The sequence below is a fragment of the Salpingoeca rosetta genome, assembly GCF_000188695.1.
Source record: "Salpingoeca rosetta unplaced genomic scaffold supercont1.5, whole genome shotgun sequence".
In the NCBI taxonomy this organism is placed as follows: domain Eukaryota; class Choanoflagellata; order Craspedida; family Salpingoecidae; genus Salpingoeca; species Salpingoeca rosetta.
This window is the reverse complement of record NW_004754929.1, coordinates 859264-881806: the sequence shown is the minus strand read 5'-3', so window position 1 is coordinate 881806 and position 22543 is coordinate 859264. Positions and strand designations below refer to the sequence as shown.

Sequence of the window (22543 nt, the reverse complement as noted above, 5' to 3'; positions counted from 1 at the left end):
CACACACACACACACACACACACACACACACACACACACACACACACACACACACACACACCGATAAAGTGAATCTGGCTGGCCCGAAGAGGAACGGCGACGTGGAGTTCGTTGAGCTTGTGCTGTTTCTCCACCTGGAACGCGGCAATGTCGTTCTCCGCACGCTCAAGGGCGCTCTGCAGCGTCTTCAGCCGCTTCGCCGTGCTGTCTGTCTCCTTCTTCACCTTGTCCGTCTGCTGCTTCACGTCGGCAATCGCCTCCTCAATGTCCAGCCGCCGTTCGCGCAGCGCTGCCACCCGCTCATATGCAGACGGGTCGCACCCGGCCGGGCACACAGAGTCGTCAAAGTCCTCCATGTCGCTGTCATCGTCGAGGTAGTCGTCGTCGTCGCTGCTGAAGTAGTCGTCATCATCATCGTCATCCTCCTCGTCGTCCGTCTCATCACCATCGCCGTCACCGTCACCGCGCCCGCCCTTGCTGCCGTTGTCGCCGCTCTTTCGCCGGCGCCGCTTGATTCGCCGCTTAAACATGCGCGTCAGGAACTTGGCAAACGGGTGGCCGTCGCCCAGCAGCGCACCAAACTCTGCATGCAGCTGCTTCTCCTGCGTTTGCAGGCGTGCCAGCTCCTTCTGGCGGGCGGCATACGTCTGCGTCGCGTTGTCGTTCGCTTCCTGGCACGCCTCAAGCTCCTTCTCCTTCGCGTCACGCACCTTCTCCAGCTCCTGTTTGTGTGTGTGTGTGTGTGTGTGTGTGTGTGTGTGTGTGTGTGTGTGTGTGTGTGTGTGTGTTGGGTGGGGTAGTGGAAGCGGAAGCGGAAGCGGCAGCACAGACGAGTACGCGTGAGTGAGCGAGTGAGTGAGTGGGCGATTGAGAAAGTGTATGTGTGTGCGTGTCATCAACATGCAGACACACGCACGCATATGAACACACAAACTTGCTCACACACAACTCACACGAATACAAACGCACACAAACCCAAACCCACGCAAACATCATCATTCACAGCACACACAACTCTCAAGCACAACACCTTCTTTGCACCTGTTCGCGAATGTCAAAGACTTTGAGATGGACGAGTTCCTGATAGCAGAGCACGTGCATGTACTCTGCAAACTTGATGCGCACCTCTGTGTCTCGCTTTGTGCGCAGCAGCTGTGAAACAAGGATGGGTGATGATGCGTAACATGGGATGGCATCGTGCGAGAGTGAGCCAGTCATGACAGCATGATTCATGCAGACGCAAGGGTGTATCGAGTAGCATAGTTGCGTGTGTTTGTGTGTGTGTGTGTGTGTATGTTGTCGTGCGCGTGTGTGTGTGTGTGTGTGTGTGTGTGTGTGTGCGTGTGTGTGTATGTTGTCGTGCGCGTGCATGCATGCCAGAGCGCACAGTTGCCTGCAAGAATTGAATCAAATAAGCAACCACAGTCTCAGAATCTTGTACCTGCAAGACTTTCTCGTCAAACTGCTTGATGATGTCGTCAATGCGGTTGTGAAGGCGATCGCACTCCATGGCCAGTTCCCGCCGCAGCCGCGTCTCGTCTCCGCCCATGTGCGCAAGAGCGACGTTGCCGCCACCGCCGCCGCCACCACGGCTCGGCGTCGGCAGGAAGATGGTGCTGCGGCGGCGTGGGCGCGCCACATCAGTCAGGCTTGGGCGGCTGCTCAGCTCACCATTCCCGCTGCTGCCACCGCCACCACCACCAGGAGCGTTGCTTCCGCCCTTGCCAGCACCGTCACCACTGCTCCCATCTGCGCCATCGCCCGCCGTCTTCTTGCTGTCGCCACTACCACCGCCACCACCGCCACCACCGCCAAACCCGCCAAACCCACCAAACCCGCCGCTGCGCGCCTTGGCCGCTTCCTCCCGCTCGCGCAGCAGCTGCTGCTCGTATTCCACCCTGAACTTCGCCAGGCGCTCTGGCGTGACGTCATCGCGCCGCTCAGGGAACTCCGAGGAAAGTAGCTTGGGAACCTCCGGCAGGTCGGTCTCTGGGCGGCCAAGCTGCGCATAGAGCACGCGCAGAAGGTCGCGGCACACCTTGATCTTCTCAATGGCATCGACCTTGTGGCGGCGCAGGGTCAGGATGTGGCTGTTGAAGATGGTCTTGGCGTCGTAGATGCGCTTGCGCAGCGCCATGATCTGGTCCCGCTTCTTCGCCGTGTTCACCCGCTCCTCCACAGGCACAAAGTAGTCCTTGGACGTCTTCAGCTTGTAGTCGCCCATGTTCTGCCGCAGGTGCTTGATCTTCGCCTCGTCGCTCGGGTCAATCTTCTTCGGGTCCGGCTTCACCTTCATCAGTTCCTCCATGCGTGCGCGCATCTCCGACCGCCGCCGCTGCCGCTCCTCCGCCTTCCTCCTCTCCGCCTCCTTCCTGTCCCGCGACGCTGCCAGCTGCCGCTGCGTGGCGTTGAGCGTCGCCGACCCGCCCTCGCCCCTGCCGGCCTGTGTTGCCTGTGCCGCCTTGCTCTCCTCCCGCGCCTGCTGCTCGAGCAGCTGCTGGTGCCGCAGCCGCGACTCCGCCATCTGCTTGTGGAACTCCGCCCGCTCCTGCCGCCGCGTCACAGACTTGCGCGCGCGGTTCATGAGCGTTGACATGCGTGTCACAGATTTGACCAGCGCCGAGTTGGACTTGACAAACGCATCCGACAGCTGCGGCGTGCGGAAGCCAGCCACGGCCTCACACCGCTTCAGACACGCAATCTCCACGCGCGGCTGCGCCACGTCATCCATAAAGTGCTTGCGCAGCTTCTGGTGCCCAATGCGCGCCTTCTCCAGCTCCCACGCCATCTCGCGCTCAAGCTGCTGCACCGCGGCCTTCTTCCGCTCCTCCATGTCGTGGCGCAGCGACAGGTTCATCACAAACGCCTCCGCCGGCAGTCGCTGCGATGCAGGCAGCGCCGCGTTGCGTGCAAGCAGGCGCTCAAACTCCCGCCGCAGCTGCAACACGCTGCTGCGCATGCTCTGCTTCTTGCGCTCGGCCGCGGCCACAAACGAGTCCCGCTCCGCCTTCTGCAGGTCCTCCTCGATGCTGTAGCTCGCCGGGTCCAGGATGTCCGCCACGGGCGTGCCGACGTCCTTCTCGCCAAGCTCGGTTGCCTCCTGCGCAGGGAGCGTGCTGGACGACACACCATCAAATGCGTTGAGCTTCAGCACAAACACGCCCCCGTCAGCGCCGGCGGTGAGCACGTACGCGCCATCGCACGACACGCACACGCACACGCCACGCGCGTCGGCGGCAGCCGCAGAAATGTCGTGCATGCCAAGCACCCAGTGCGAGTTGAAGGCGGGCGTGTCAAACAACCGCATACTGCCGTCTGTGCCTGCAAGCAGCAATCCGTTGCGCGACGGCAATGGGACGCAATCGCTGGCCGCGGGCCGCACGGGCGCCTTGGCTGCACCCGCACCCGTACCGGCACCGGCACCACCAGCTTTGTTGTTGCCAGTGCTGTTGCTATTGCTGCTTGTCTTGTTGCTGTTGCTCGCGCCATTCGTTCCACCTCCGCCGCCCCCGGTGAGAGACGACGACGTGCCCTGTCGAGAGAGCTTGCCGGGCGCGCCGCCGTCCTGTGCGCGCGACTGCTGCTGTTTCGACTGCGGGCGCTTTCCCTGTCCCTTTCCACCACCAGCACCCGTTGCGCCCTTGTCGCTGATGCCGCGAACGTCGTGGGCCATCAGCGGCTTCTCCGGCATCTCCCAGCTGCACTCGTACACGTACCCGGCCTCCTTCCCACCGGCCGTCAGCATGAGCGTGCCATTGCTGCTGCCGTCGCCGCCGTACCACGCGTCAAGCACGGGCGCGTCCGTGGGCAGAAACTTGGGCACGGGCTTGGGGGCCTTCTTCTTCTTCCCCTTCTTCTTGTCCTTTTGGGCGCCCTCTTCGTCATCATCATCATCACCACCACCACCACCACGGTCCCCGCTGCCGTCGTCGCCGTGCTCGTCGCCATCGGCGCCCTCCTTGTCACCGCCGGCCTTGGATGCGCGTCGCTTCGGCTCCGGCGGCGGCTCCAGGATGTGCATGATGGAGTTGAACGTGTATGTGCGCCGGTCCAGTGCAGGCAGCTCAAAGGTGTGCACGCTGGTGCGGTCTGCGTGGCCGGCGACGCGAAGCTCGACCACTTTGGCGGCGTCGCACGCCAGCAGCAGCACCTTGGAGTCTGCGGAGCAGCGAACGCGGTTCACCCGCTGCCCAATGAGCACAAACCCGATGGGCCGCAGCTCCAGCGCATCCACCTCCAGGAAAAAACACGCAGACGCGTATTGTTTGGCCAGGGCAGCCACTGCGGCTGCATCTTCGGCTGCGTCGCGCTCGGCGGCTTCGCCGTCGTGGTGCACGCGCGCAGCAACCAGGGCGGCGATGCTCTCTGGATCGTTTGTGACGACGCACAGGCGGCCGCCGTCAGGGGTGAGGGCGACGTGGTCCACACGGCCCTTGAAGGGCTTTGCCACCTTGGTCAGGACGAGCCGCGTGCGCTTGGCAAGGCGGAACTGGCGAACGACGCCGTCGGAGAAGCCCGCAAACAGGGTGCGGCCCTCCGCGTCCACGGCCCGGTTGGCCCACGTCAGGCAGTGGCAGGCGAGGTCTGGCAGCTCCTCAGACTTCCACGTGCACGCCACCTTGCGCCGCACGTAGTCGTACACGCGCAGGCGGCCATCTGTGCCGGCGGAGGCGGCGAGGTGGTGCGTTGGCGACGCGGCCACAGCCACCACGCGCCCGCTGTGGAACTGCATGAGCGACACGGGTGGCCGGGTTGTTGGGCTCGGGGACAGGTCCACCTTCCAGATGCGGCCCGTCACGTCCTGTGCGTAGTACACCGTCTCCGTGTCCTCCTCGCCGAGCTCCAGGCTCTTTGCCAGCGAGCGCACGTGCGCGTCTGGGGCGAGGCGCCGCTCGTACAGGGGCTCCATGGCGAAGTAGGGCGAGTCGTGCGGGCGGTCGGCGCCGTCCAGCGTCTCAAAGTCCCACACGCGCACGTGGCCGTCTGCGCCCGCGGTGGCGACGTCGCCGGAGTCGTCGAGGATGAGCACGGCCTCCACCGCGCCCTGGTGGCACGTCTTGCCGTCCGCCCGCGCAATCTCGCACTTGATGAAGCCGCCCTCCCACAGGAGCAGGTTGCCCCACTCGGAGCCGCTGAGCACCTTGCCGTCCGGGAACTCCACGTAGCCGGCAATGTCCGACAGCTCGGTGCGCCCAAACTTGCCAATCTGGCCCTGCAGCTTGAGGCCCGTGAAGGTGTTGGCCATCTTCCATAAGCGGATGTGGCCCTGCCCGGAGGTGGTGAGCTGCCCCGGGTTGAATGCCGAGAAGGTGACGCGCCACACGTCGCTGCTGAACGCCTTGGTGCGCAGCACGATGCTCTCCTCCTTCCAGTCCCACACGGTGAGCCGGTAGTCGGGTGCCGTGGCCACGGAGGCCAGCTTGTCCCCCGTGTTGTCAAAGCACAGGTGCGCAAACCCCGTGAGCGCGCCGCCACGCAGCACGCGATACCGGCGCTTGTCCGGATACGAGAAGACGGTGATGGCCGGGTTGTCGCCCTTGTCGGCGACGGCGAAGAACTTGCGCGACGGGTGCACGGCCACTGCCGCCACAGCACCGCCGGACGCCGAGCGCATGTACTGCTGCTCCTTGGTCTTGAGGTTCAGGAAGACGACATATGCCCCCGAGATGAACATGACCGTCTCCTTGTCCAGCGTGTGCAGGTTGTCGTGCTTGTGTGCGTCATACCCATAGCTGTGGTGCAGTTCCATGGCTTGAGGTGTCAGGTCACCTGCAGCCGCTGCACACGACTGCCCGTCCGTGTCGTAGTACGCGCTGGGATCCATGTGCTCCTCTTCCTGTTCTTCAGCAGCTTCATCCTTGCCTCCCTTTCCTCCCTGTGCTGCCTTGCCCTTGTCGGCTGTGGCGGCGCCTTTCTCCTTGTCTGCCTGCTGTTTGTCTTCTTGCTGCTGTTCCGTGTCTGCGCGTTGCTCGTCCGCCTTTTCCTCCACTGCTTCCTTCTTCTCCTCCTCATCTGCGCGGTCCTTGGTGGCTTCGTCATCACCACCACCAGCCTCAGCCTCAGCCTCAGTCTTGGTGTCTGCTGAAGCGCCCTGCGCCTGCTCTGCATCTTTGACACCACTCGCTTTGGCATCACGTTCCTCCTTATGTTCAGTGCTGCCACCAGCGTCGCCTTCGCGTCCCGGTTCCTGCTGCTCCGGCTGCTGTTGCTCAGCTTGTGGCGTGGAATCGCCTGCCGTTTCGGTGGCGGTGGCTGCCACACTGTTGGAGTCAGCATTGGTGGCGGCGTCAGTGGCGTCGTCGCTCTGCTGCTGTTGCGCCGGCGCTGTTGTGTCTGCCGTGGTATCTGCGGCCACTTCGGTCTCTGGCGCAGCCTCGCCCGAGTCAGCTTGTTCTGTGGTCGCAGGGGCGTCGGCATCCGGGGTGTCCTCAGCCGCGGTTTGGTCGGTCGACGCCTCTGTGGTGGCCGCGGCATCGTGATCAGCAGCATCCTCTTCCTTCTTCCCTTCGTCCGCTGCCGGCACGGGCTGTGTCGCCTCACCGCTGGTATCGCCAGCGTCAACGCTCGCACTGTCAGTGGCATCAGCACTAGCTTCGGCTCCAGGCTGCTCGCTGCCCTTGCCAGCCCCATCGACCTTGCTGTTGTTGCTGTTGTCATCATCAATGGGCTTGGATGACCGGTGTTTTCGCCGCAGGGCATGGCTGCCCGGCCGTGAACCTGCACCTTGTCGAGACGAAGGTGGTCGTGGCTTCATGGCGGGCGCAGCCTGCTGCTGCTGCTGATCTTTGTCTTCTTGTTGTTGCTTTGGTTGGTTGGTTCGTGTGTTGTCACCGGTGGTGGTTGTGGTGGTGTCGCTGTCTTCAGCGAGAGGCACAGCATCCTCCGTGTCTTTGCCTTCTTCTTGGGCACCACCTTCCTTCGGTGCTTCAGCATCATCAGCCGACACGGGCGCTGTGGAAGCCTCTTTCGCTTCCTTGCTTTCCTTGTCGTCCTTTGACAAAGAGAAAGAGAGAGAGAGAGAGTGTGTGTGTGTGTGTGTGTGTGTGGGTGCGTGTGTGTGTGTGTGTGTGAGTGAGAGAGAGAGAGAGTATGTGTGTGTGTGTGTATGTGTGTGTGTGCGTGAATGTGCGTGAATGTGCGTGCGTGTGTGTGTGTGTGTAAGGGGACCATGACGGCAATCACAGCAAGAGTGAGCGATTGACAGCTGAGTAGGTGGGCAGGCAGGTACAAGCACGCGTACAAAAGCAGCACACTCATACATGAACGCCACACCTCGTCTTCTTGCGTGTCGTCTTGTTGCTGATCTGCGGCGGAAGGAGGCGAAGCTGTTGCCTCTTCCTCGTGCAGGTTGTCCTCTTCATCATCGTCATCCGGCATGGCAGCCGTTGGGATGGTGATCGGGTCCTTTGTAAAGGGTGTGCAGATGTGCGAGCATGTGCATGTGTGAGCGTGAGTGTACATTTGAGTGTGCATTGCGTGTGTGCACATGTGCGTGTGAGCATGTAAGCACACAAAGTAGATGTAGCAGAAGCCATCAGAGACCAAGAGAAGGATGATGGGTGATCATCACGCACACTCTCACATTCACACACATTCACACACTCACATTCACACACAAGCACACACAAACACACACACACACACATTCACGCACACAAGCACACACCTGGTCCGCCATCGTGGGTGGGTGGTCGTTGCTCACAACACAAGCACTCTCTCCCTTGTCGAGGTTGTTGGTTGTTTGTTGCCAAGAAGCGGTGCGGTGCGCTTGGGCCCGTCGCAAGCGGCGAAGCAGAGCAAAAAAAAAAAATACGCAGTACTGCCACTTTTTTGAGTGTCGCGTGTCGCGATGGAAGAGACAGGTTGCCGTTTTCCTCTAAGATATGCTGAATTGTCACGACAAGCTGATTTCAGTGTTTGTGTTTTTGTGCGGTACTGATTGGGGCTGCGTTCCGTTTGGTTTGCGTTCTTGCTTGTTGCTTGCTGCTTGCTTGCTGTCCTCTCTCTCTATCTCTGTGCGCTTGTGAGTTGGAAAGGGAAGCAAAGCATTCTTCACAACACACCACGCCTTCCTGTATCTGACGACGAAACTGAAACAGCCGCCAACGATCACGGTGCGTTGTGTTTGTGTGTGTGTGTGTGTGTGTGTGTGTGTGTGTGTGTGTGTGTGTGTGTGTGTGTGGATATGTGTGTGTGTGTGCGTGTGCGTTGTTGTTGTTTAAGTTGTTGTTGTTGTTGTTGGTGGTGGTGGTGGTGTTGGTGGTGGTGGTGTTGTTGGTTGTTGTTTAAGTTGTTATTGTTTAAGTTGTTGTTTAATGTAAGTTGTTGTTGTTGTTGTTGTTGTTGTTGTTGTTGTTGTTGGCAAGTGAAGAGAGAGGGGAGGGGAGGAGCTGCGATGCAAAGAAAACGGGTCGCTTTGTTTGCGTTGTGGTCGTGTTGTGCCGTGAATGTCTTCACAGCGTCTCTGGTTGTCACATCACATCACATCACATCACATCGCATCATCGCTCACAAACATCACTGACCATTGTTTTGATCGTGTCCTGAACGTGCATGCAGATCCACCCATCCATCAAGCAACAAACAACAAACGTGCAGCAATGAGTGTGAGCAAGGACGCCCAGCAGGTGCTTGCTTCCTTCAAGGACGGCGTGTGCGATGACTGCGCCCACCTGTCCATTGTCGTGCTTGGCGCCTCGGGCGATCTCGCCAAGAAGAAGATCTACCCCGTCCTTTGGTCCGTCACCTTCTATGCAGGCGTCGCGGTGTCTCGTTGTTGTTGTAGTTCTTGTTGTTGTTGTTGTTGTTGTTCTTGTTGTTCTTGTTGTTCTTGTTGTTGTTGTTGTTCTCGTTGTTCTCGTTGTTTTGTTTGTTGCTGCTGTTGTTGTTGTACTTGTTGTTGCTGCTGTTGTTGTGGCATGCCTACGGACAGGCGGGGGTTCAGAGGGTGTTCCCCTGTGCTATGATGCCTGTTGAATTCTGCGCGCGTGTGTCTGGCTGTCTGCGTTCGTGCATGTGCGCAACTGACATGAAGCCACATTGAGGCCCACATGCGCACATTTGTGCACACGCATATGTTCCTTGACATTGTTCTGCTGCTGTTCTCTTCTCCTCACCTGCAGGAGCCTCTTCAAGCATGACTTGATCGACAAGGCAAACACCATGTTCGCGGGCTATGCCCGGTCCAAGCTCAGCCACGACGACCTCGTCGGCCGCATCAAGCCCTTCCTCAAGGTCCCACTGACTGCATGTGTGCGTGCGTCCGTGTGTGTGTCTGGGTGTCTGCGTGTGTGTGCTGTTGAGTGTGTGTGTGTGTGTGTGTGTGTGTGTGTGTGTGTGTGTGCTGTTGAGTGACATTGCGTCAAAGTGCAAGTGGGGGTTTTTCCATCTCACAACTGGAGAAGCCCTTTGGAAAGGACTCTGAGTCGTTTGCAAAGCTCAGCGACGTTAGTGCTGCACGTGCCTTTGAACGTGGTTTTGCGTTGATGGCCAGTACGACCAGCAGGTGTGTATGTTTGCGCATTTGAGAACGTGTGCGCTGATATCACGCCGGCCTCGTGCGCGCACACACACACACGCACACACACACACACACACACACACACACACACACACACACACACACACACACACACACACACACACACACACACACACACACACACACACACACGCTCCACTCACTCACTCATTCACTCACTCGCATACACACACGCACAACAGCATCTTGGCAAGCTCTTCACGGAGGACCAGATTTACCGCATCGACCACTACCTTGGCAAGGAGATGGTGCAGAACCTGATTCTGCTGCGTTTCAGCAACAGGATTCTTTCTCCGGCCTGGCACCGCGATCACATTGCGTGTGTGACCATCACCATGAAGGAGCCCTTTGGCACCAAGGGCCGCGGCGGCTACTTTGACGAGTTTGGCATCATCCGGTACGTGCACACGTGTGTGTGTGTGCATTGTGTGTGTGCGTGCGTGCGTGTGTCTGTGCGTGTGTGTGTGTCTGTGCGTGTGTGTGTGTGCCCTCGCCACTCTTACTTGATACCACCAACGCCCATCCCTTCCTATTCCTTACCTCCCTCCCCCCTCCTCCCATTCCCTCTCGCCCCACCGGCAGCGATGTGATGCAGAACCACCTGCTGCAGATCCTGACCCTCGTTGCCATGGAGAAGCCCGTGAGCCAGGCCTCGGACGACATCCGTGACGAGAAGGTCAAGGTCCTCAAGGCCATCCGGCCCCTCAAGATTGACGGTCCGTTGTGCACACGAGCTCAAGAGGATAAGGGGAGAGGGGGGTGGGGGTGGGGAAGAATCTATGCCCCCGTGTGTGTTATGTGTTATGTGTGTTGTGAGTGTGTTGTGCGTTTTGGATGTGCTCGTTTGTGCCTGCACTCGTGTGTGTGTGTATGTGTGTGTGTGTGTGTGTGTGTGTGTGTGTGTGTGTGTGTGTGTGTGTGTGTGTGTGTGTGTGTGTGTGTTGTACTCGTGCGTGTCCGTGGCGTCTGTGGCCGGCATCTTGCTCGCTGCTTGATGCTCAATCAACGACATGCCGTGCGGCTTTCCAGACGTTGTGCTCGGCCAGTATGTTGCGAGCAACATCCCCGGCAACGAGGAGAGCACGATGGGCTACAAGGACGACAAGGGCGTGCCCAAGGACTCGAAGACGCCGACCTTCGCCACGGCCGTGTTCTACATCAACAACGAGCGCTGGGACGGCGTGCCCTTCATCGTCAAGTGCGGCAAGGCGCTCAACGAGAAGAAGGCCGAGGTGCGCATCCAGTTCAAGGACCAGCCCGCAGACATCTTTGGGCAGACGGTGCGCAACGAGCTGGTGATTCGCGTGCAGCCGGACGAGGCCGTGTACCTCAAGATGAACGTCAAGTCGCCAGGCATGTCCTTCGAGATGGAACAGGTCAGGCTGTTGAGAGAGGAAGAGAAGGAGGAGGGGGAGGTTTGGTTGGTTGGTTGGTTGGTTCACTGCGTGCTTCAACGTGGTTATCCGTCTCTTCCCATCCCCTCGCCCTTTCTGCGGGCGTTCAGGTTGCTCTCGCCTTTTTCGTTTTGTGTTTTCCGCATGCTTGCCCCCACCCCCTTCCCCTAACATCCCCTACCTCCCGCTGCTGCAGACCGATCTTGACCTGTCGTACAACAAGCGCTTTGAGGGCGTGCGTCTCCCCGACGCTTACGAGCGCCTCGTCCTCGAAGTCATTCGCGGCTCTGCCCTCCACTTTGTCCGCACGTGCGTCAAGCTTGCTGTGTGTTGTGTGTGTGTGTGTGTGCGTGTGCGTGCGTGTGCGTGTGATCGTGCGTGCGTGCGTGCGTGTGCGTGTGTGTGCGTGCGTGCGTGCGTGCGTGCGCCGGCACTTGCGTGTGTGCGTGTGATCGTGCGTGCGCCGGCACTTGCGTGTGTGCGTGTGATCGTGCATGCCTTGGCACTTGTGTGTGTGTGTGTGTGCGTGCGTGCGTGCGTGCGTGCGTGTGCGTGTGCGTGTGTGTCAGTGCCGCCGTATCTGCTTCTGCTCCCCCCCCCCCGCCTCCCAATCTCCAACATCCGTGTTCACGTATTGTTCGCGTGCCCATGCCACCAGGGATGAGCTTGAGGAGGCCTGGCGCATCTTCACTCCTCTTCTCCACGACATCGACGCCGGCAAGGTCGAACCCATCCCGTACAAGTTTGGATCGCGCGGCCCGGTGCGTACAACCCGTTTTGTTTGCTGCTGCTCATGTTGTGTTAGGTTTGTGTGCTTCATATGCCTCTGCTGCTGCTGCTGCTGCTGCGGTTGTGTCTTGGTTGTCATGGGCTGTGTGTCGTTTCCACCTTGCGCTGTTGGTTTGGTTGAGCAACCCCTTCTCACTATCACCGCCCCACCCTCGAACGTTTGGCAGGAGGAGAGCGACGAGCTGGTGAAGAAGCTTGGCTACAAGTACACAGAGTACAACTGGCAGCCAAAGAACTGACCGCGCACACCCCCTGGCATGCTGGGGTCGCCGTGTCGTCGTTGTTATCGTCGTCATTGCCGCAACTTTGCTGTGTTTGAGTGTTTGTGCCAGTGGGCCCACGTGCTGACTCCGTGTGCGTTTGTGCCCCCACTTCCCTGCTGCTGCGTTGTTTCTTGACCCATGCTGTTCTGGTTTGCGCATGCGCGCTTGTTCCTTTGTTGGGGCTCTGGCCTGCGGTCGTTGCTGTTGTGTGGCCACGAGTGTGTTTGGCAGGTGACTGCCCCGTCACAACACCCCTCACGGCGAACGCATCTCCGCACCATCTCACCTCCATAAACCACAACATGCGAATGTGCTCGTTACAATTGATACACACACAACAAGGGAAGTGGGGCAAAAAAAGACTTGAAAGGGGTGGAAGACAGCAACAGCGCAAGGCGACGATGTGATAGACACCAGAACCATCAGGAACATACATACACACGCACGCGCGCGCGCGCGCACACACACACACACACGCACAAACACAACTTTGTGGAGCAAAACACAAGCAAGCCAACATAACATGATGCAAGAGATGCTACAGCAAAGGTCAGAACACACCACGCAACACGTACACATGGACAACGTACAAACAGACGTGACACAACACAGCATGTACACTATTCTGTCTTCTTGGCTGCGTGTGTTGCCTTTGCTTTTGCCTTTGCTGCTGCCTTGACCTTGCGCATCTTGGAAGTGAGGAACGTGCCAACTTGAATGATTGCCTCAACTGCTCAGTCAATGGTTGAAGAGTGTTTGGGGAGAGGGGTTGGGGGGGTTGTGGTTTCGCGTTTGGGGGCGGTGACGCGGACAATGGGACGGTTGGTTGATGTCAGTGGTGGATGCGATGTGGCGGATGCGATGGGTGCAAGAACAGAGGCAACGGCGACTTCAATTAGTTTGGAAAGGTGTACACTGCAGGCACGTACAAACCCATCAGCTACACCAAGGCAAAACAGCTCAACGGCAGCCACGACTGCGCGCATGGGGGGGGGGGCACGGACCTGTGCCGATGATGACGGCGGTTGTGATGGCCGCTGTCAGCGGCTGCGAACACATTGCAATGTACAGCACTGTCATCCATGCACAAAAAGGTAAGAGTTCCAGGTGTGAAGGGATGGGTATGGAGGACAGGTGCGACGCTTCACGCGAACAGCATTTGTGGCTGTCACAACTATCACACACACACGGATGCACATACAGGGATGTACACACGCACACGCACACACTCACGCACACACACACGCACATATACATACACGCAACAAACACACACGCACGCATACGCACACGCATACATACATACACACACGCGACAAACACACACGCATACACACGCACGCATATACACACACAACAAACACACATACACGCACACACGTACGGATTGATCCGTAGATGAGGGCCATCCAGGCAACCATGACCACGAGCGCTTTGGTGCTGCGCGGGCGGTTGATTGAGATGCCGGGGAACGTGCCCGTCTTGTTGTGGTGCTCAAGCACGTGGTCCATCCGTTGAAATGCAGACATGCACCATTCCGATGACGCCTTTGCATCCTTGGGGATGGCGTCGATGGGGAAGCGCTCCATGTACGCGTGCACGCGGAACGGTTTCCCTGCGAGCAACGTAAACAGGTTTGGCTCCACGTCTGGGAACTCAAGGGTCAGCGTCACCACGCTGTCCACTGCCACCGCACGTGTTTGCGTGTGTTCAGGTGTGAATACGTGTGAGTTGTGTGTAGATGCAGTGAGTGAGAGTGAGTGTGGATGAGTGAGTGAGTGAGTGTGTGAGTGTGTGTGTGTGTGCGTATGTGTGTGTTTTGTGTGTCAAAAATGCGTGCATGTGAGACTGAACCACGGGATGCGTGCATGTGAGACTGAACCACGGGCTGCGAGCCATGCGGCCATTGCACAACTCCACAGACCGGCATTGCGGAGCTCCTTCATGACGAGATTCCAGCCTTTGGTGCGCGGGCACATGACATTCTGCACACACATGCACACAACAGCCCACCACCACCACCAGCAGCAGTCCGGGGAGTGAGTGGGTGTTCCAAACAGTGGCGACACGCTTCCCAATCTCCCACGATGATATCAACCAGCCCCAACGCCACGCAAGCACAGCTCCGCGGCAGCTCGCACGCGATCAGAGCCAGCAACGAGAAGCGGCACACTGTTGGAGGCAGCAAGCCACGGCAACGACAACCGCGCACCTTCAAGACGGGGAGGCCGCGCTCGCGACAAAACTCCTGCGACGCCTTGAGCTTGTCTGGCGTCATGCGTGTTCCCTCGGCATAGATCATAAACTGCCACACGCAAGGGCAGAGGCGAACGTGGCGGGGGAAGAATATGGGTAGGAGATGTGAAGGAGGTGTAAGAGCGAGGGGGGGGGGTGATTGAAGCAGCCAAAAGTCAACCACAACGCGTGTGATCAACGCGCACGCACACAGACGCAGATGCACACACACACACACACACACACATACACACACACACACACACACACACACACACACACACACACACACACACACACACACACACACACACACACACACACACACACGCGTACGCAGAGGGGAACGGGGTAGTGCTGTAATGCACGCGTGCTCTTGTTGAGATGATCCTTGTCCTTCTCCCAGTTTCTGCTGAGAAAGATAAAATCTGACAACCACCAGCTCAGCCCAAGGCCAGGCACCCGCAGCAGGCTTGACTTCATCAAGCACTTGGACCCCTGTGCTTGCATTGCACGTTGTGGCAGTGCAAGCAACAGGTGAGTGCTCACGACAGCCACGCAGGGACAGAAGGATGGAATGACGGAGGGACAGAGGCACACAATCACGAACATGCATCGACACGAACAAACATACACCCACACACACAAAGTCACAATAATGCACATACGCACGTGTGTGTACGCATGTACACGTGCACACAAAGCCGCAATCACACACACGCAATCGCACATGGACAGACAGACACACACACACACAGACACAGACAGACACACACACAAGTGCGAACCTCGAGGGTGCCGAACTTTTGGGCAATGACCCAGCCGAAGAGCCAATCGACATCGCTGCGGTGGTTGCCGAGAATGACCTTGTGCTCATGCTCCAGCGCCTGCGCGACCTCCTGGTTGGGGGCAAAGATCTGCATGTCGATCTTGGCCCACCACTCGGCGAGCCAGATGAGCTGCAGCCAGAACAGCACGGCAATTTGCGCGTTGACAGTGCGGAAGAGCGACAGCGAAATCGGCCGCAGCAGCACATACGCCGCCAACTGCATCGTTGACACAATCAGGCCCGTCACAAACATGAGGCTGCTCAGCAGCACCCGTGCAATCCTCATGGTGCCGTTTTCCTTGCTGCTGTTGTCGTCGTCGTTGGGTGATGTGATCCGTGCTCCGCGATACTGCGATAAGTGCCACAGCCACCAGTCCAAGGGCGTCGCACAGCAAGGGGAGAACAAAAGTGGGGAAGGGGGAAAGGGCGCCGCGCGCACTGTTCACCAACAACACGCGAAGGACCAGCAGCCAGCAAAACCCAGCCAGGCCCAAAAATCATACGCGACAGCATAAAAATTGCACACACACGACTCCACAAACAGACAGCAAGCAAGACAACCAAGCAACACCACGTGCACACAACCCCTCCCGCCCTGACGTGATTAGACACAGCATCGTCCAGCAAGCAGGATGGCCAATCCAAGGCAGAAGCGAAAGCTCCGCTCTGGGCACTACCGCAAGCAATCGAGGCAACAAGCGAGAACCTACCGCAAAAAGCAGCGACAAAAGGGAGAAATTGTCAAGTGAGTGTGAATGCATGTGTGTGCGTGTGTTTGTGTGTGTGTGTGTGAGTGTGAATGCATGTGTGTGCGTGTGTTTGTGTGTGTGTGTGTGTGTGTGTGTGTGTGAGTGTGAATGCATGTGTGTGCGTGTGTTTGTGTGTGTGTGTGTGTGTGTTGAGTGCACGCATGCGTCTGCGCTTCCTTGTGTGTGAGCGAGTTTGTGCTTGGTTAGGACGCACGGGAAAGGGAAGTTCTGCAACGCTGTCTGGCACACGCATGCGTGCTGCGCTTGTATCGGACCCTTGTTCACGTTTGCTCCATTTCTTTTGTGTGCTCTGCAACAGCGAGGCGATTGCGAAAGTATGGAACAAGCACAAATCCACAAAGCACAACTTGGCCGCGATTGGCCTCGTCAACGACCCAAACACAGAGCTCAACGCAAGGTGTGCGTGTGCATGTGTGTGTGTGTGTGTGTGTGTGTGTGTGTGTGTGTGTGGAGCTGTTGTTGCGTTGGTTCTTTCAGTTGTTATTGTTTTGCTGTCAACACAATCGTGGCGCACACGCCATGTGATCCTTCTCGGAAGTTTCATAACCCTACCTCCCTTACTGTTCTTCGTCCCCGCTCACCAACTGGCCATCGGTTTTGTTTCCACACTCGCCTCCTCCCCCCCCCCCACACACACACACACTTTCTTTCCCCGCTCTCTCTTCTTGTCCCTTCCGCTTGTTTCGCGTGTCCAGGAAACGGCCCGAGACAAAGATCTCGCCGGACGAGCTGAACATGGACCTTGTGAAGAAGCTTGAGGAGCAAGCGGCGGCGTACGAGCCATACCAGGCGTACTGCTCGCGGGGCGAGGTTGTGTTTATCCAAAACTGCCTGCAGAAGCACGGCACCAACTTCCAAGCCATGTCCCTTGATCTGGACCTGAACAAGCAGCAGCACACACCGGCGCAGTTGCGGCGCAAGGTGCTCAAGTACGCGCAGACGCTGGACATGATTGGCACCGTGGAGAAGATTGAAGGGGAAGTGCAGCAGCGGCTTGAGAGCGATCCGGAGTGGCGGAAGAAGCAGGCGGAGAGACGAGAGAGGGCAGAGCAACGCAAGAAGAACAAGCAGGCGATGAAGCTCAAGAAGGCTGCTGCTGCTGCTGCCAAGAGCGAGTTCCTCCCCTGAGCCTCTGTGTGTGTGTGTGTGTGTGTGTGTGTGTGTGCCAGCTTCTCTCCTCTCCCCCCTCGCGCGCGTCGCTCTTCGTCCTTTGATCCTCTCTCCACAATCCCGCTGTTGATCCCAAACAGTACATACGCTTGTAACTGCCACGAACGCGCATCGTTATCGAGCAACACAACACCCGATGGCTCTCCACTAGCGTAGAACACGGTTTCATCACGTCACGCATCACCAACGGCTGCACTGAGATGGACGGGACGGACTTGCTTGTCGTTTAATTCACACCAAGCAAGAGCAGCAAGGAGAGGGAGAGAGAAGAGCGGGTTGAAACAACGAGCATGAGAGCACGTTTACTTGCCACCGCGCTGCTTGACCATCTCCTTTGCCCTGTACTTCTTCAACCTGCATCAGACACGAAAAAAAGCAAAGAACCACAAAGTGGTAAGCACGGGTGAGCAGCAGAAACGAAAGGAGCCCCATCTGTACGGTTGAGGTCCAGCTCCACACAGCAGCAACACCAGCAACGCCGCCAACAACCTCAACAACTCACATAACATCAAACATGACCACGAACCAACCAACCACAGCACTAAGACAGCCAATACTCCTTTCAAGGAGCACAGAAGCAGTGGCAGGCCATGCGAACCTGTTCTTGCGCTCCTTCTTCTGTTTGCGGGAACCAGTCTTGGCATCCTTAAGACCGGCGCGCACAAGCCTGTGACGGGGCTCGTACTGCTTGGCAGCCTCGACGTTGTCGTAGATCAGGGCGAAGCCGGTGCTCTGTGTGATACGAGGAAAGGGAGAGGAAACAGTCGTGAGCAAGAGAGAAGGGAGAGGGAGGGGGAAAGGGCATAAAGTTAAGCGGTTGTGGTGTCGCGCGGGAACGTGGTTGAAGGCCAGCTGATCACATCACTTCCCCATGCCGCCTCACCACAACACACAGTTGACAGAAGACGTGAGACTTGTCACGCGGCCGCAGCGAGCCGTCACAGAAACACACACACACACACACACACAAAAAAAAAAGCAAACAAACAGCACAAACGCGGGTCTCACCTTGCCGCCACCGAACTGGGTGCGGAAGCCAAAGCAGAAGACCGTCTCGGGGGTCGTTTTGTACATCTTGGCGAGCTTCTCACGGAGCTGATCCTTGGAGACGTTGGGGAGACCAGGGTGGATGACGTCCACAACCTAAACCAATCATGACATGCGTGCGCGTTCATGTGTGTGTGTGTGTGAGGGCGAGCGATAAGACGCGTGCATGTGTTCGGGTGACGTGTGTGGGATGTACAGTGTGCGCATTGTGCACGACAAACAGCCATCAAAACAAAACACGGGCAATACATCCTATCCTGTCTTCCAGCGTCCCATGGCACGTGCACTCACACACACACACACACATAAGCACGTTGTGGTGAGGGATACCCGTGCACCAGGGCCACAAAGACGCACACGCGCGCGCTCACGCACCATCTGGCGACGGCTGAGGAGTCGGTTCGTGAGGAACTTGCGGGTGCGAACGGTGGCTGTCTCGGCCTGACAACAACGCAAAGCAAATTGACAGCCATACAAACAGAACAGTACAACACAGTGAGTGGCTCATGGGGGGTGTGCTGTGGCAACTTGAAAGTGGTGGTGAAGCTTGAAAGTGGTGGTGATGCGACACTGCACATCGCATCTCCCAGCCCGCATCAGCAACGCCTTGTGTGTGTTCGCTCTGTCTTCTTCATCATCATCTGGTGGCTGCTGCTGCTGCTGCTGCTGGGACGTGCTGCTGGCGCGTGGTGGCCTGGTGGTGGTGTTGGCGCGTGGTGGCCTGGTGGTGGTGTTGGCGCGTGGTGCTCGCATTCTCATCACCGTCCTTCACAACACACATCACACACACACATACACACACACATCACGTATGCACGTCCCCAGCGCCAGGGCTGCTCTTCACGATGTGTGCTGGTGCGTGCTTGCGGCATTCAGGACTCTCCATTTCCTCCTTCCCAACTGCTTCACTCCAAGCCCCACGAACGTACACCCCCACCTCCCCCAAGTCTGCCTCGTGGGTGGCATCTGCGCACCCATCAGCAAACAACACTCAGCCCATGGGCAGCAGCATGCAGCAAGCACACACACACACACACACACACACATCACGCACCATGGCTGCGGTCTTCAGGGGGATGGGTGCTCGCGTGCGAAGGAGAAAAAGGCACGGAAGGTGGCAGCGGCACAAGTCGAAGATTTTTTGACCAGCCACACGCCCAAAAAATTATCAGCTCCCTAAAATCAGGCTCGGATAAATGAATGTTTACTAGAATTGCACAGAGTCGTCAGGGTGGTGAGGGTGCGCTTCTGCGAGAACCCCACAGCAGCACTTACGTGCATCATGGCGCCAGCAAGCAAGCACACCATAGCACAGCATGTGTCGTGCGGACATGTGGGTTGCCGCACACGTGTGCGCGTGGTCAGGACATCAAGTACTGTTGTTATTAAAAAAATCGGCATGTCTCCATCAACTAGAGCGTGTGGTGAACCGTGTGGCACATGCTTCCTGTGCTACTTGCACCTGCACACACACACAACACAACACAACACAACACACAACACACAACACACAACACAACACACAACACACAACACACAACACACAACACAACACACACACACACACACACACACAAGCACACACACACACACACACACAAAGCACACAACACGACACAAGTGCGTCTACCAAAGCAAGCAAGCAAGGGACTCGCTTGCTACACCGTGTTGATGGTGGGCCTGCGAACCCGAACAAGGCTGGTGGCTCGCAGCCAGCCCGCCACCCGGTCTGTGTAGTTGATGTCCGTGCCACTTGCTCCCTGTCCGCGTCGCGATTCACGTGAGGAAGGGTACGTGGAAAAGCCGTCTTCGTCGCGGTCAAGGTCGGCGATGCACGTCTGGCAATAGAACAGGAGCACGCCGACCAGGAGACACAGCGACGACAGGATGTACAGCGCCCGAAACGCAGACAACGGGGCGTCCCGCTCCAGCAGATAGTCGATGTACTCGCACGATGCGCGCCCACACACGCGTGCGATTACGTCTGCAACTGCGCCATCACCAACGCCCACAGTGGATCCATCCTGCCCTTGAGCACCGCCGCTTGCGCCACCGTTGTCCCCGTGTGCGTCGAACAAACACGCACCTCGCAGCAGCCGCTCGCAACTCTCTTTGCGCCGGCTCATGGCGTCAGGGTCGCACTTGCCGCCGTGCTCGGGAGAGAACAGGCGCGCAAACTGGCGATACTCCAGCTGCGTCTCACACATGGTGGCGTCACAGTAATCGGCCAGGCACAGGGGTCCGGTATCCGGCACCAGGAGCTCGCCTGCGTGGCGGTTGTGCATGTGGAGGTCCAAGAACGGCTCGCCGCGGAAGGATTTGCCGCAATACAGGCACGTCAGCTTGGTGGTCCCTTCCATGTCGCGATGCTCATCCTGACGGGCGTACACGTCCCGCGTAGGGTCCAGCGGGCAACTCGGTGTGAGTGCGGAACCTGGCTCCGCACGACTGTCGTTGTTATGCTTGGCTGGGGAAGATAGGTGCAGCCCTCGTGCTCCCAGCAGCGGCAGGATGGACTGGGTCAGCACGCCGCGAACGCGACGCGATGTTGCCCTGTCGCAATTGAAATCTGCGGCTTGCTCCTCCAGCGTCGCTGCCGGCGCATCCGACGCTGCCGGCGCACACAGCAGCGCCACAAACAACAGCGTTGCCAGCAGTGTCATGGAGTATGTTTGTGATCTGTGATGTGTGTGTGCTTGAGGGAGTGTGTGTGTTTGAGTATGGATGTAGAAAAATGGTGAAACACTTTCATAAGCATTGTGGCGGAACGTGCTCACCTGCAGCATCAGACTCTTTTGCGTGAAAGCACACCGCAGCACAGCACCACTTAGTTCTACACAACAAGGACAACAGGGAAGATGGGGCGGAGCTCAAAGGACCGCCGGGACGTGTACTACCGACTGGCCAAGGAGCAGGTATGCTGCGGTGAACATTGCTTTTTGAGAGGCACAAGTGAATGCGCGAGACGTGATTTGGGGCCGAAAGCGTGTGAGCACATGTGTGTCCTGCCATAGACTGAACAAAGAACGCACGGCTTCGGAGCTGCACAGGGCAAATGCCAATGGTGTTGTCTTCTGGTGTTTTGCCATATGCCAGGACTATGTTGACCGCTGCTGTGTGCCAATGTGTGTGCGTGTGTGTGTGTGTGTGTGTGTGTGCGTGTGCGTGTGTGTGTGCGTGTGTGTGCGTGTGTATGTGTGTGTGCGTGTGCGTGTGTGTCTTGACAGGGGTGGCGAGCGCGAAGCGCGTTCAAGCTGCTGCAGCTGGACACACAGTTTGATCTGTTCAGCGGTGTGAAGAAGGTCGTGGACCTGTGCGCAGCGCCAGGCTCTTGGTCACAGGTGCTTCAACGCAAACTCAAGTACGATTCAAAGGAGTGTGTGTGTGTGTGTGGGATATGCACCAGTCACTTGAAGGTCTCCTGCATTGAAAAAACAGTTGATGCAACTCACAGTGACACTCATTCGCACACTCGCACACTCGCACACTCGCACACTCGCACACTCGCACACTTGCACTCGCCCCACCCCCGTCTACCTTGTAGGCCTCAAGAGGATGAAGACGTCAAAGTCGTGGCCGTGGACCTGCAAGCCATGGCACCGCTGGATGGCATCATTCAGATGCAGGGCGACATCACAAAGGTGCACGGCACGCGCTTGCAACAGCAAGGAGACATGAGCGAGCTTTGCACAATTACGGCGGAAGTATTCTCGTGCATGGCCTGCTGTTCTCTCCTTCCCGCTTCCACACTCCAACCGCTCCGCTCACGCTTCACTCGACAACATCCCACGCACACGCACATGTGGGCTGTTGCTGTTGCATACACGCTGCTCCAGGAGTCCACAGCGACCGCCATTGTGGATCACTTTGAAGGCGAAAAAGCAGATCTCGGTCAGGACATGCTCTGCTTGGGTGTAACCTTTGACCTTGATGCTGTGTCATCTGCCACTTACTTTGTTTGTTCAACTCCTCATCCCTGTCTGTGTCTGTGTGCGTGCGTGTGTGTGTGTGTGTGTGCGTGTGTGTGTGTGTGCGTGTGTGTGTGTGTGTGTGTGCGTGTGTGTGTATTTGCGTGTCTGTGCATGCTTCGCCCTGTCTTGTTGTCTCCATGTGTGTGTGTGTGTGTGTGTGCAGTCATCTGTGACGGTGCGCCAGATGTGACGGGTCTGCACGACATTGACGAGTATGTGCAGGCGCAACTTCTCCTCGCTGCCCTTAACATCACAACACACGTGCTCAAGCCCGGTGGCACCTTCGTCGCAAAGGTTCACACCTCCTGGATTGTTTCCTTCTGCCCTTTGCTTGTTTGGTTGCCGGGGTGTGTGTGTGCTTATGTGATTGTGTGCGTGTGTGCCTGTCTGTGTCTCCGTGTTTGTCTCTGTGTCTGTATCTGTGTGTGTGTGTGTGTGTGTGTGTGTGTGTGTGTGTGTGTGTGTGTGTGTGTGTGTGTGTGTGTGTGTGTGTGTGGGTGGGTGTGTGGGTGTGTGGGTGGGTGTGTGTGGGTG

The 22543-nt window shown here is 57.8% G+C and overlaps 7 protein-coding genes across 7 annotated transcripts in view; 3 read left to right on the top strand and 4 right to left on the bottom strand.

Annotated features, from left to right (window-relative positions):
- The window catches only part of PTSG_02254 (uncharacterized protein), a 9809-nt gene extending 1461 nt beyond the window's left edge, over positions 1–8348 (bottom strand). Inside the window, exons 1-5 of the mRNA XM_004996682.1 lie at positions 7667–8348; positions 7273–7404; positions 1442–6991; positions 1042–1152; positions 62–722 (exon numbers count right to left, since the gene is read on the bottom strand). Coding sequence (XP_004996739.1) covers positions 62–722; positions 1042–1152; positions 1442–6991; positions 7273–7404; positions 7667–7678 — 6466 coding nt within the window. The 5' untranslated portion in view covers positions 7679–8348. The remainder of the gene's footprint in view (positions 1–61; positions 723–1041; positions 1153–1441; positions 6992–7272; positions 7405–7666) is intronic.
- PTSG_02253 (glucose-6-phosphate dehydrogenase) lies at positions 7886–12360 on the top strand. The gene is made up of 10 exons (XM_004996681.1): positions 7886–8114; positions 8560–8737; positions 9123–9234; positions 9402–9446; positions 9724–9938; positions 10124–10257; positions 10571–10917; positions 11132–11244; positions 11594–11696; positions 11892–12360. The coding sequence occupies exons 2-10, from the start codon at positions 8601–8603 to the stop codon at positions 11961–11963; spliced, it is 1278 nt and encodes a 425-aa protein (XP_004996738.1). The 5' UTR covers positions 7886–8114; positions 8560–8600; the 3' UTR covers positions 11964–12360.
- Positions 12300–15557, bottom strand: PTSG_02252 (uncharacterized protein). The gene is made up of 7 exons (XM_004996680.1): positions 15011–15557; positions 14559–14720; positions 14200–14292; positions 13912–13972; positions 13372–13671; positions 12992–13060; positions 12300–12717 (listed from the first exon to the last, which is right to left on the bottom strand). Exons 1-7 carry the CDS (start codon positions 15335–15337, stop codon positions 12608–12610), a joined length of 1122 nt encoding a protein of 373 aa, XP_004996737.1. The 5' UTR covers positions 15338–15557; the 3' UTR covers positions 12300–12607.
- Positions 15554–17092, top strand: PTSG_02251 (uncharacterized protein). The gene is made up of 3 exons (XM_004996679.1): positions 15554–15796; positions 16120–16218; positions 16517–17092. Exons 1-3 carry the CDS (start codon positions 15684–15686, stop codon positions 16947–16949), a joined length of 645 nt encoding a protein of 214 aa, XP_004996736.1. The 5' UTR covers positions 15554–15683; the 3' UTR covers positions 16950–17092.
- Positions 17064–19215, bottom strand: PTSG_02250 (40S ribosomal protein S24). Its single transcript, XM_004996678.1, has 5 exons — positions 19093–19215; positions 18414–18479; positions 18000–18134; positions 17590–17723; positions 17064–17345 (listed from the first exon to the last, which is right to left on the bottom strand). Exons 1-5 carry the CDS (start codon positions 19093–19095, stop codon positions 17294–17296), a joined length of 390 nt encoding a protein of 129 aa, XP_004996735.1. The 5' UTR covers positions 19096–19215; the 3' UTR covers positions 17064–17293.
- Positions 19216–19597: 382 nt separating this feature from the next.
- Positions 19598–20757, bottom strand: PTSG_02249 (uncharacterized protein). The gene has a single exon (XM_004996677.1). It carries the CDS (start codon positions 20699–20701, stop codon positions 19697–19699), a length of 1005 nt encoding a protein of 334 aa, XP_004996734.1. The 5' UTR covers positions 20702–20757; the 3' UTR covers positions 19598–19696.
- A 41-nt stretch (positions 20758–20798) lies between these two features.
- PTSG_02248 (tRNA 2'-O-ribose methyltransferase) overlaps positions 20799–22543 on the top strand; it is a gene marked incomplete at its 3' end in the record, with an annotated part of 3013 nt that continues 1268 nt past the window's right edge. The window contains exons 1-5 of the mRNA XM_004996676.1: positions 20799–20953; positions 21266–21399; positions 21583–21679; positions 21875–21929; positions 22173–22303. Coding sequence (XP_004996733.1) covers positions 20897–20953; positions 21266–21399; positions 21583–21679; positions 21875–21929; positions 22173–22303 — 474 coding nt within the window. The 5' untranslated portion in view covers positions 20799–20896. The remainder of the gene's footprint in view (positions 20954–21265; positions 21400–21582; positions 21680–21874; positions 21930–22172; positions 22304–22543) is intronic.

Excerpts from the sequence above, each read along its gene's own strand:
- PTSG_02253 (XM_004996681.1), top strand. The coding sequence starts at position 8,601 with ATGAGTGTGAGCAAGGACGCCCAGCAGGTGCTTGCTTCCTTCAAGGAC. Across the intron at positions 8,738-9,122 it reads AAGATCTACCCCGTCCTTTG|GAGCCTCTTCAAGCATGACT; the intron begins GTCCGTCACCTT and ends CCTCACCTGCAG. Across the intron at positions 11,697-11,891 it reads AGTTTGGATCGCGCGGCCCG|GAGGAGAGCGACGAGCTGGT; the intron begins GTGCGTACAACC and ends AACGTTTGGCAG.
- PTSG_02252 (XM_004996680.1), bottom strand. The coding sequence starts at position 15,337 with ATGAGGATTGCACGGGTGCTGCTGAGCAGCCTCATGTTTGTGACGGGC. Across the intron at positions 14,721-15,010 it reads AAAAGTTCGGCACCCTCGAG|GGGTCCAAGTGCTTGATGAA; the intron begins GTTCGCACTTGT and ends ATGCAAGCACAG. Across the intron at positions 12,718-12,991 it reads CGCCGTCATCATCGGCACAG|TTGAGGCAATCATTCAAGTT; the intron begins GTCCGTGCCCCC and ends TTGACTGAGCAG.
- PTSG_02251 (XM_004996679.1), top strand. The coding sequence starts at position 15,684 with ATGGCCAATCCAAGGCAGAAGCGAAAGCTCCGCTCTGGGCACTACCGC. Across the intron at positions 15,797-16,119 it reads CAAAAGGGAGAAATTGTCAA|CGAGGCGATTGCGAAAGTAT; the intron begins GTGAGTGTGAAT and ends GCTCTGCAACAG. Across the intron at positions 16,219-16,516 it reads AACACAGAGCTCAACGCAAG|GAAACGGCCCGAGACAAAGA; the intron begins GTGTGCGTGTGC and ends TCGCGTGTCCAG.
- PTSG_02250 (XM_004996678.1), bottom strand. Across the intron at positions 18,135-18,413 it reads TCCTCAGCCGTCGCCAGATG|GTTGTGGACGTCATCCACCC; the intron begins GTGCGTGAGCGC and ends TGATTGGTTTAG. Across the intron at positions 17,724-17,999 it reads CCCAGTTCGGTGGCGGCAAG|AGCACCGGCTTCGCCCTGAT; the intron begins GTGAGACCCGCG and ends CGTATCACACAG.
- PTSG_02249 (XM_004996677.1), bottom strand. The coding sequence starts at position 20,701 with ATGACACTGCTGGCAACGCTGTTGTTTGTGGCGCTGCTGTGTGCGCCG.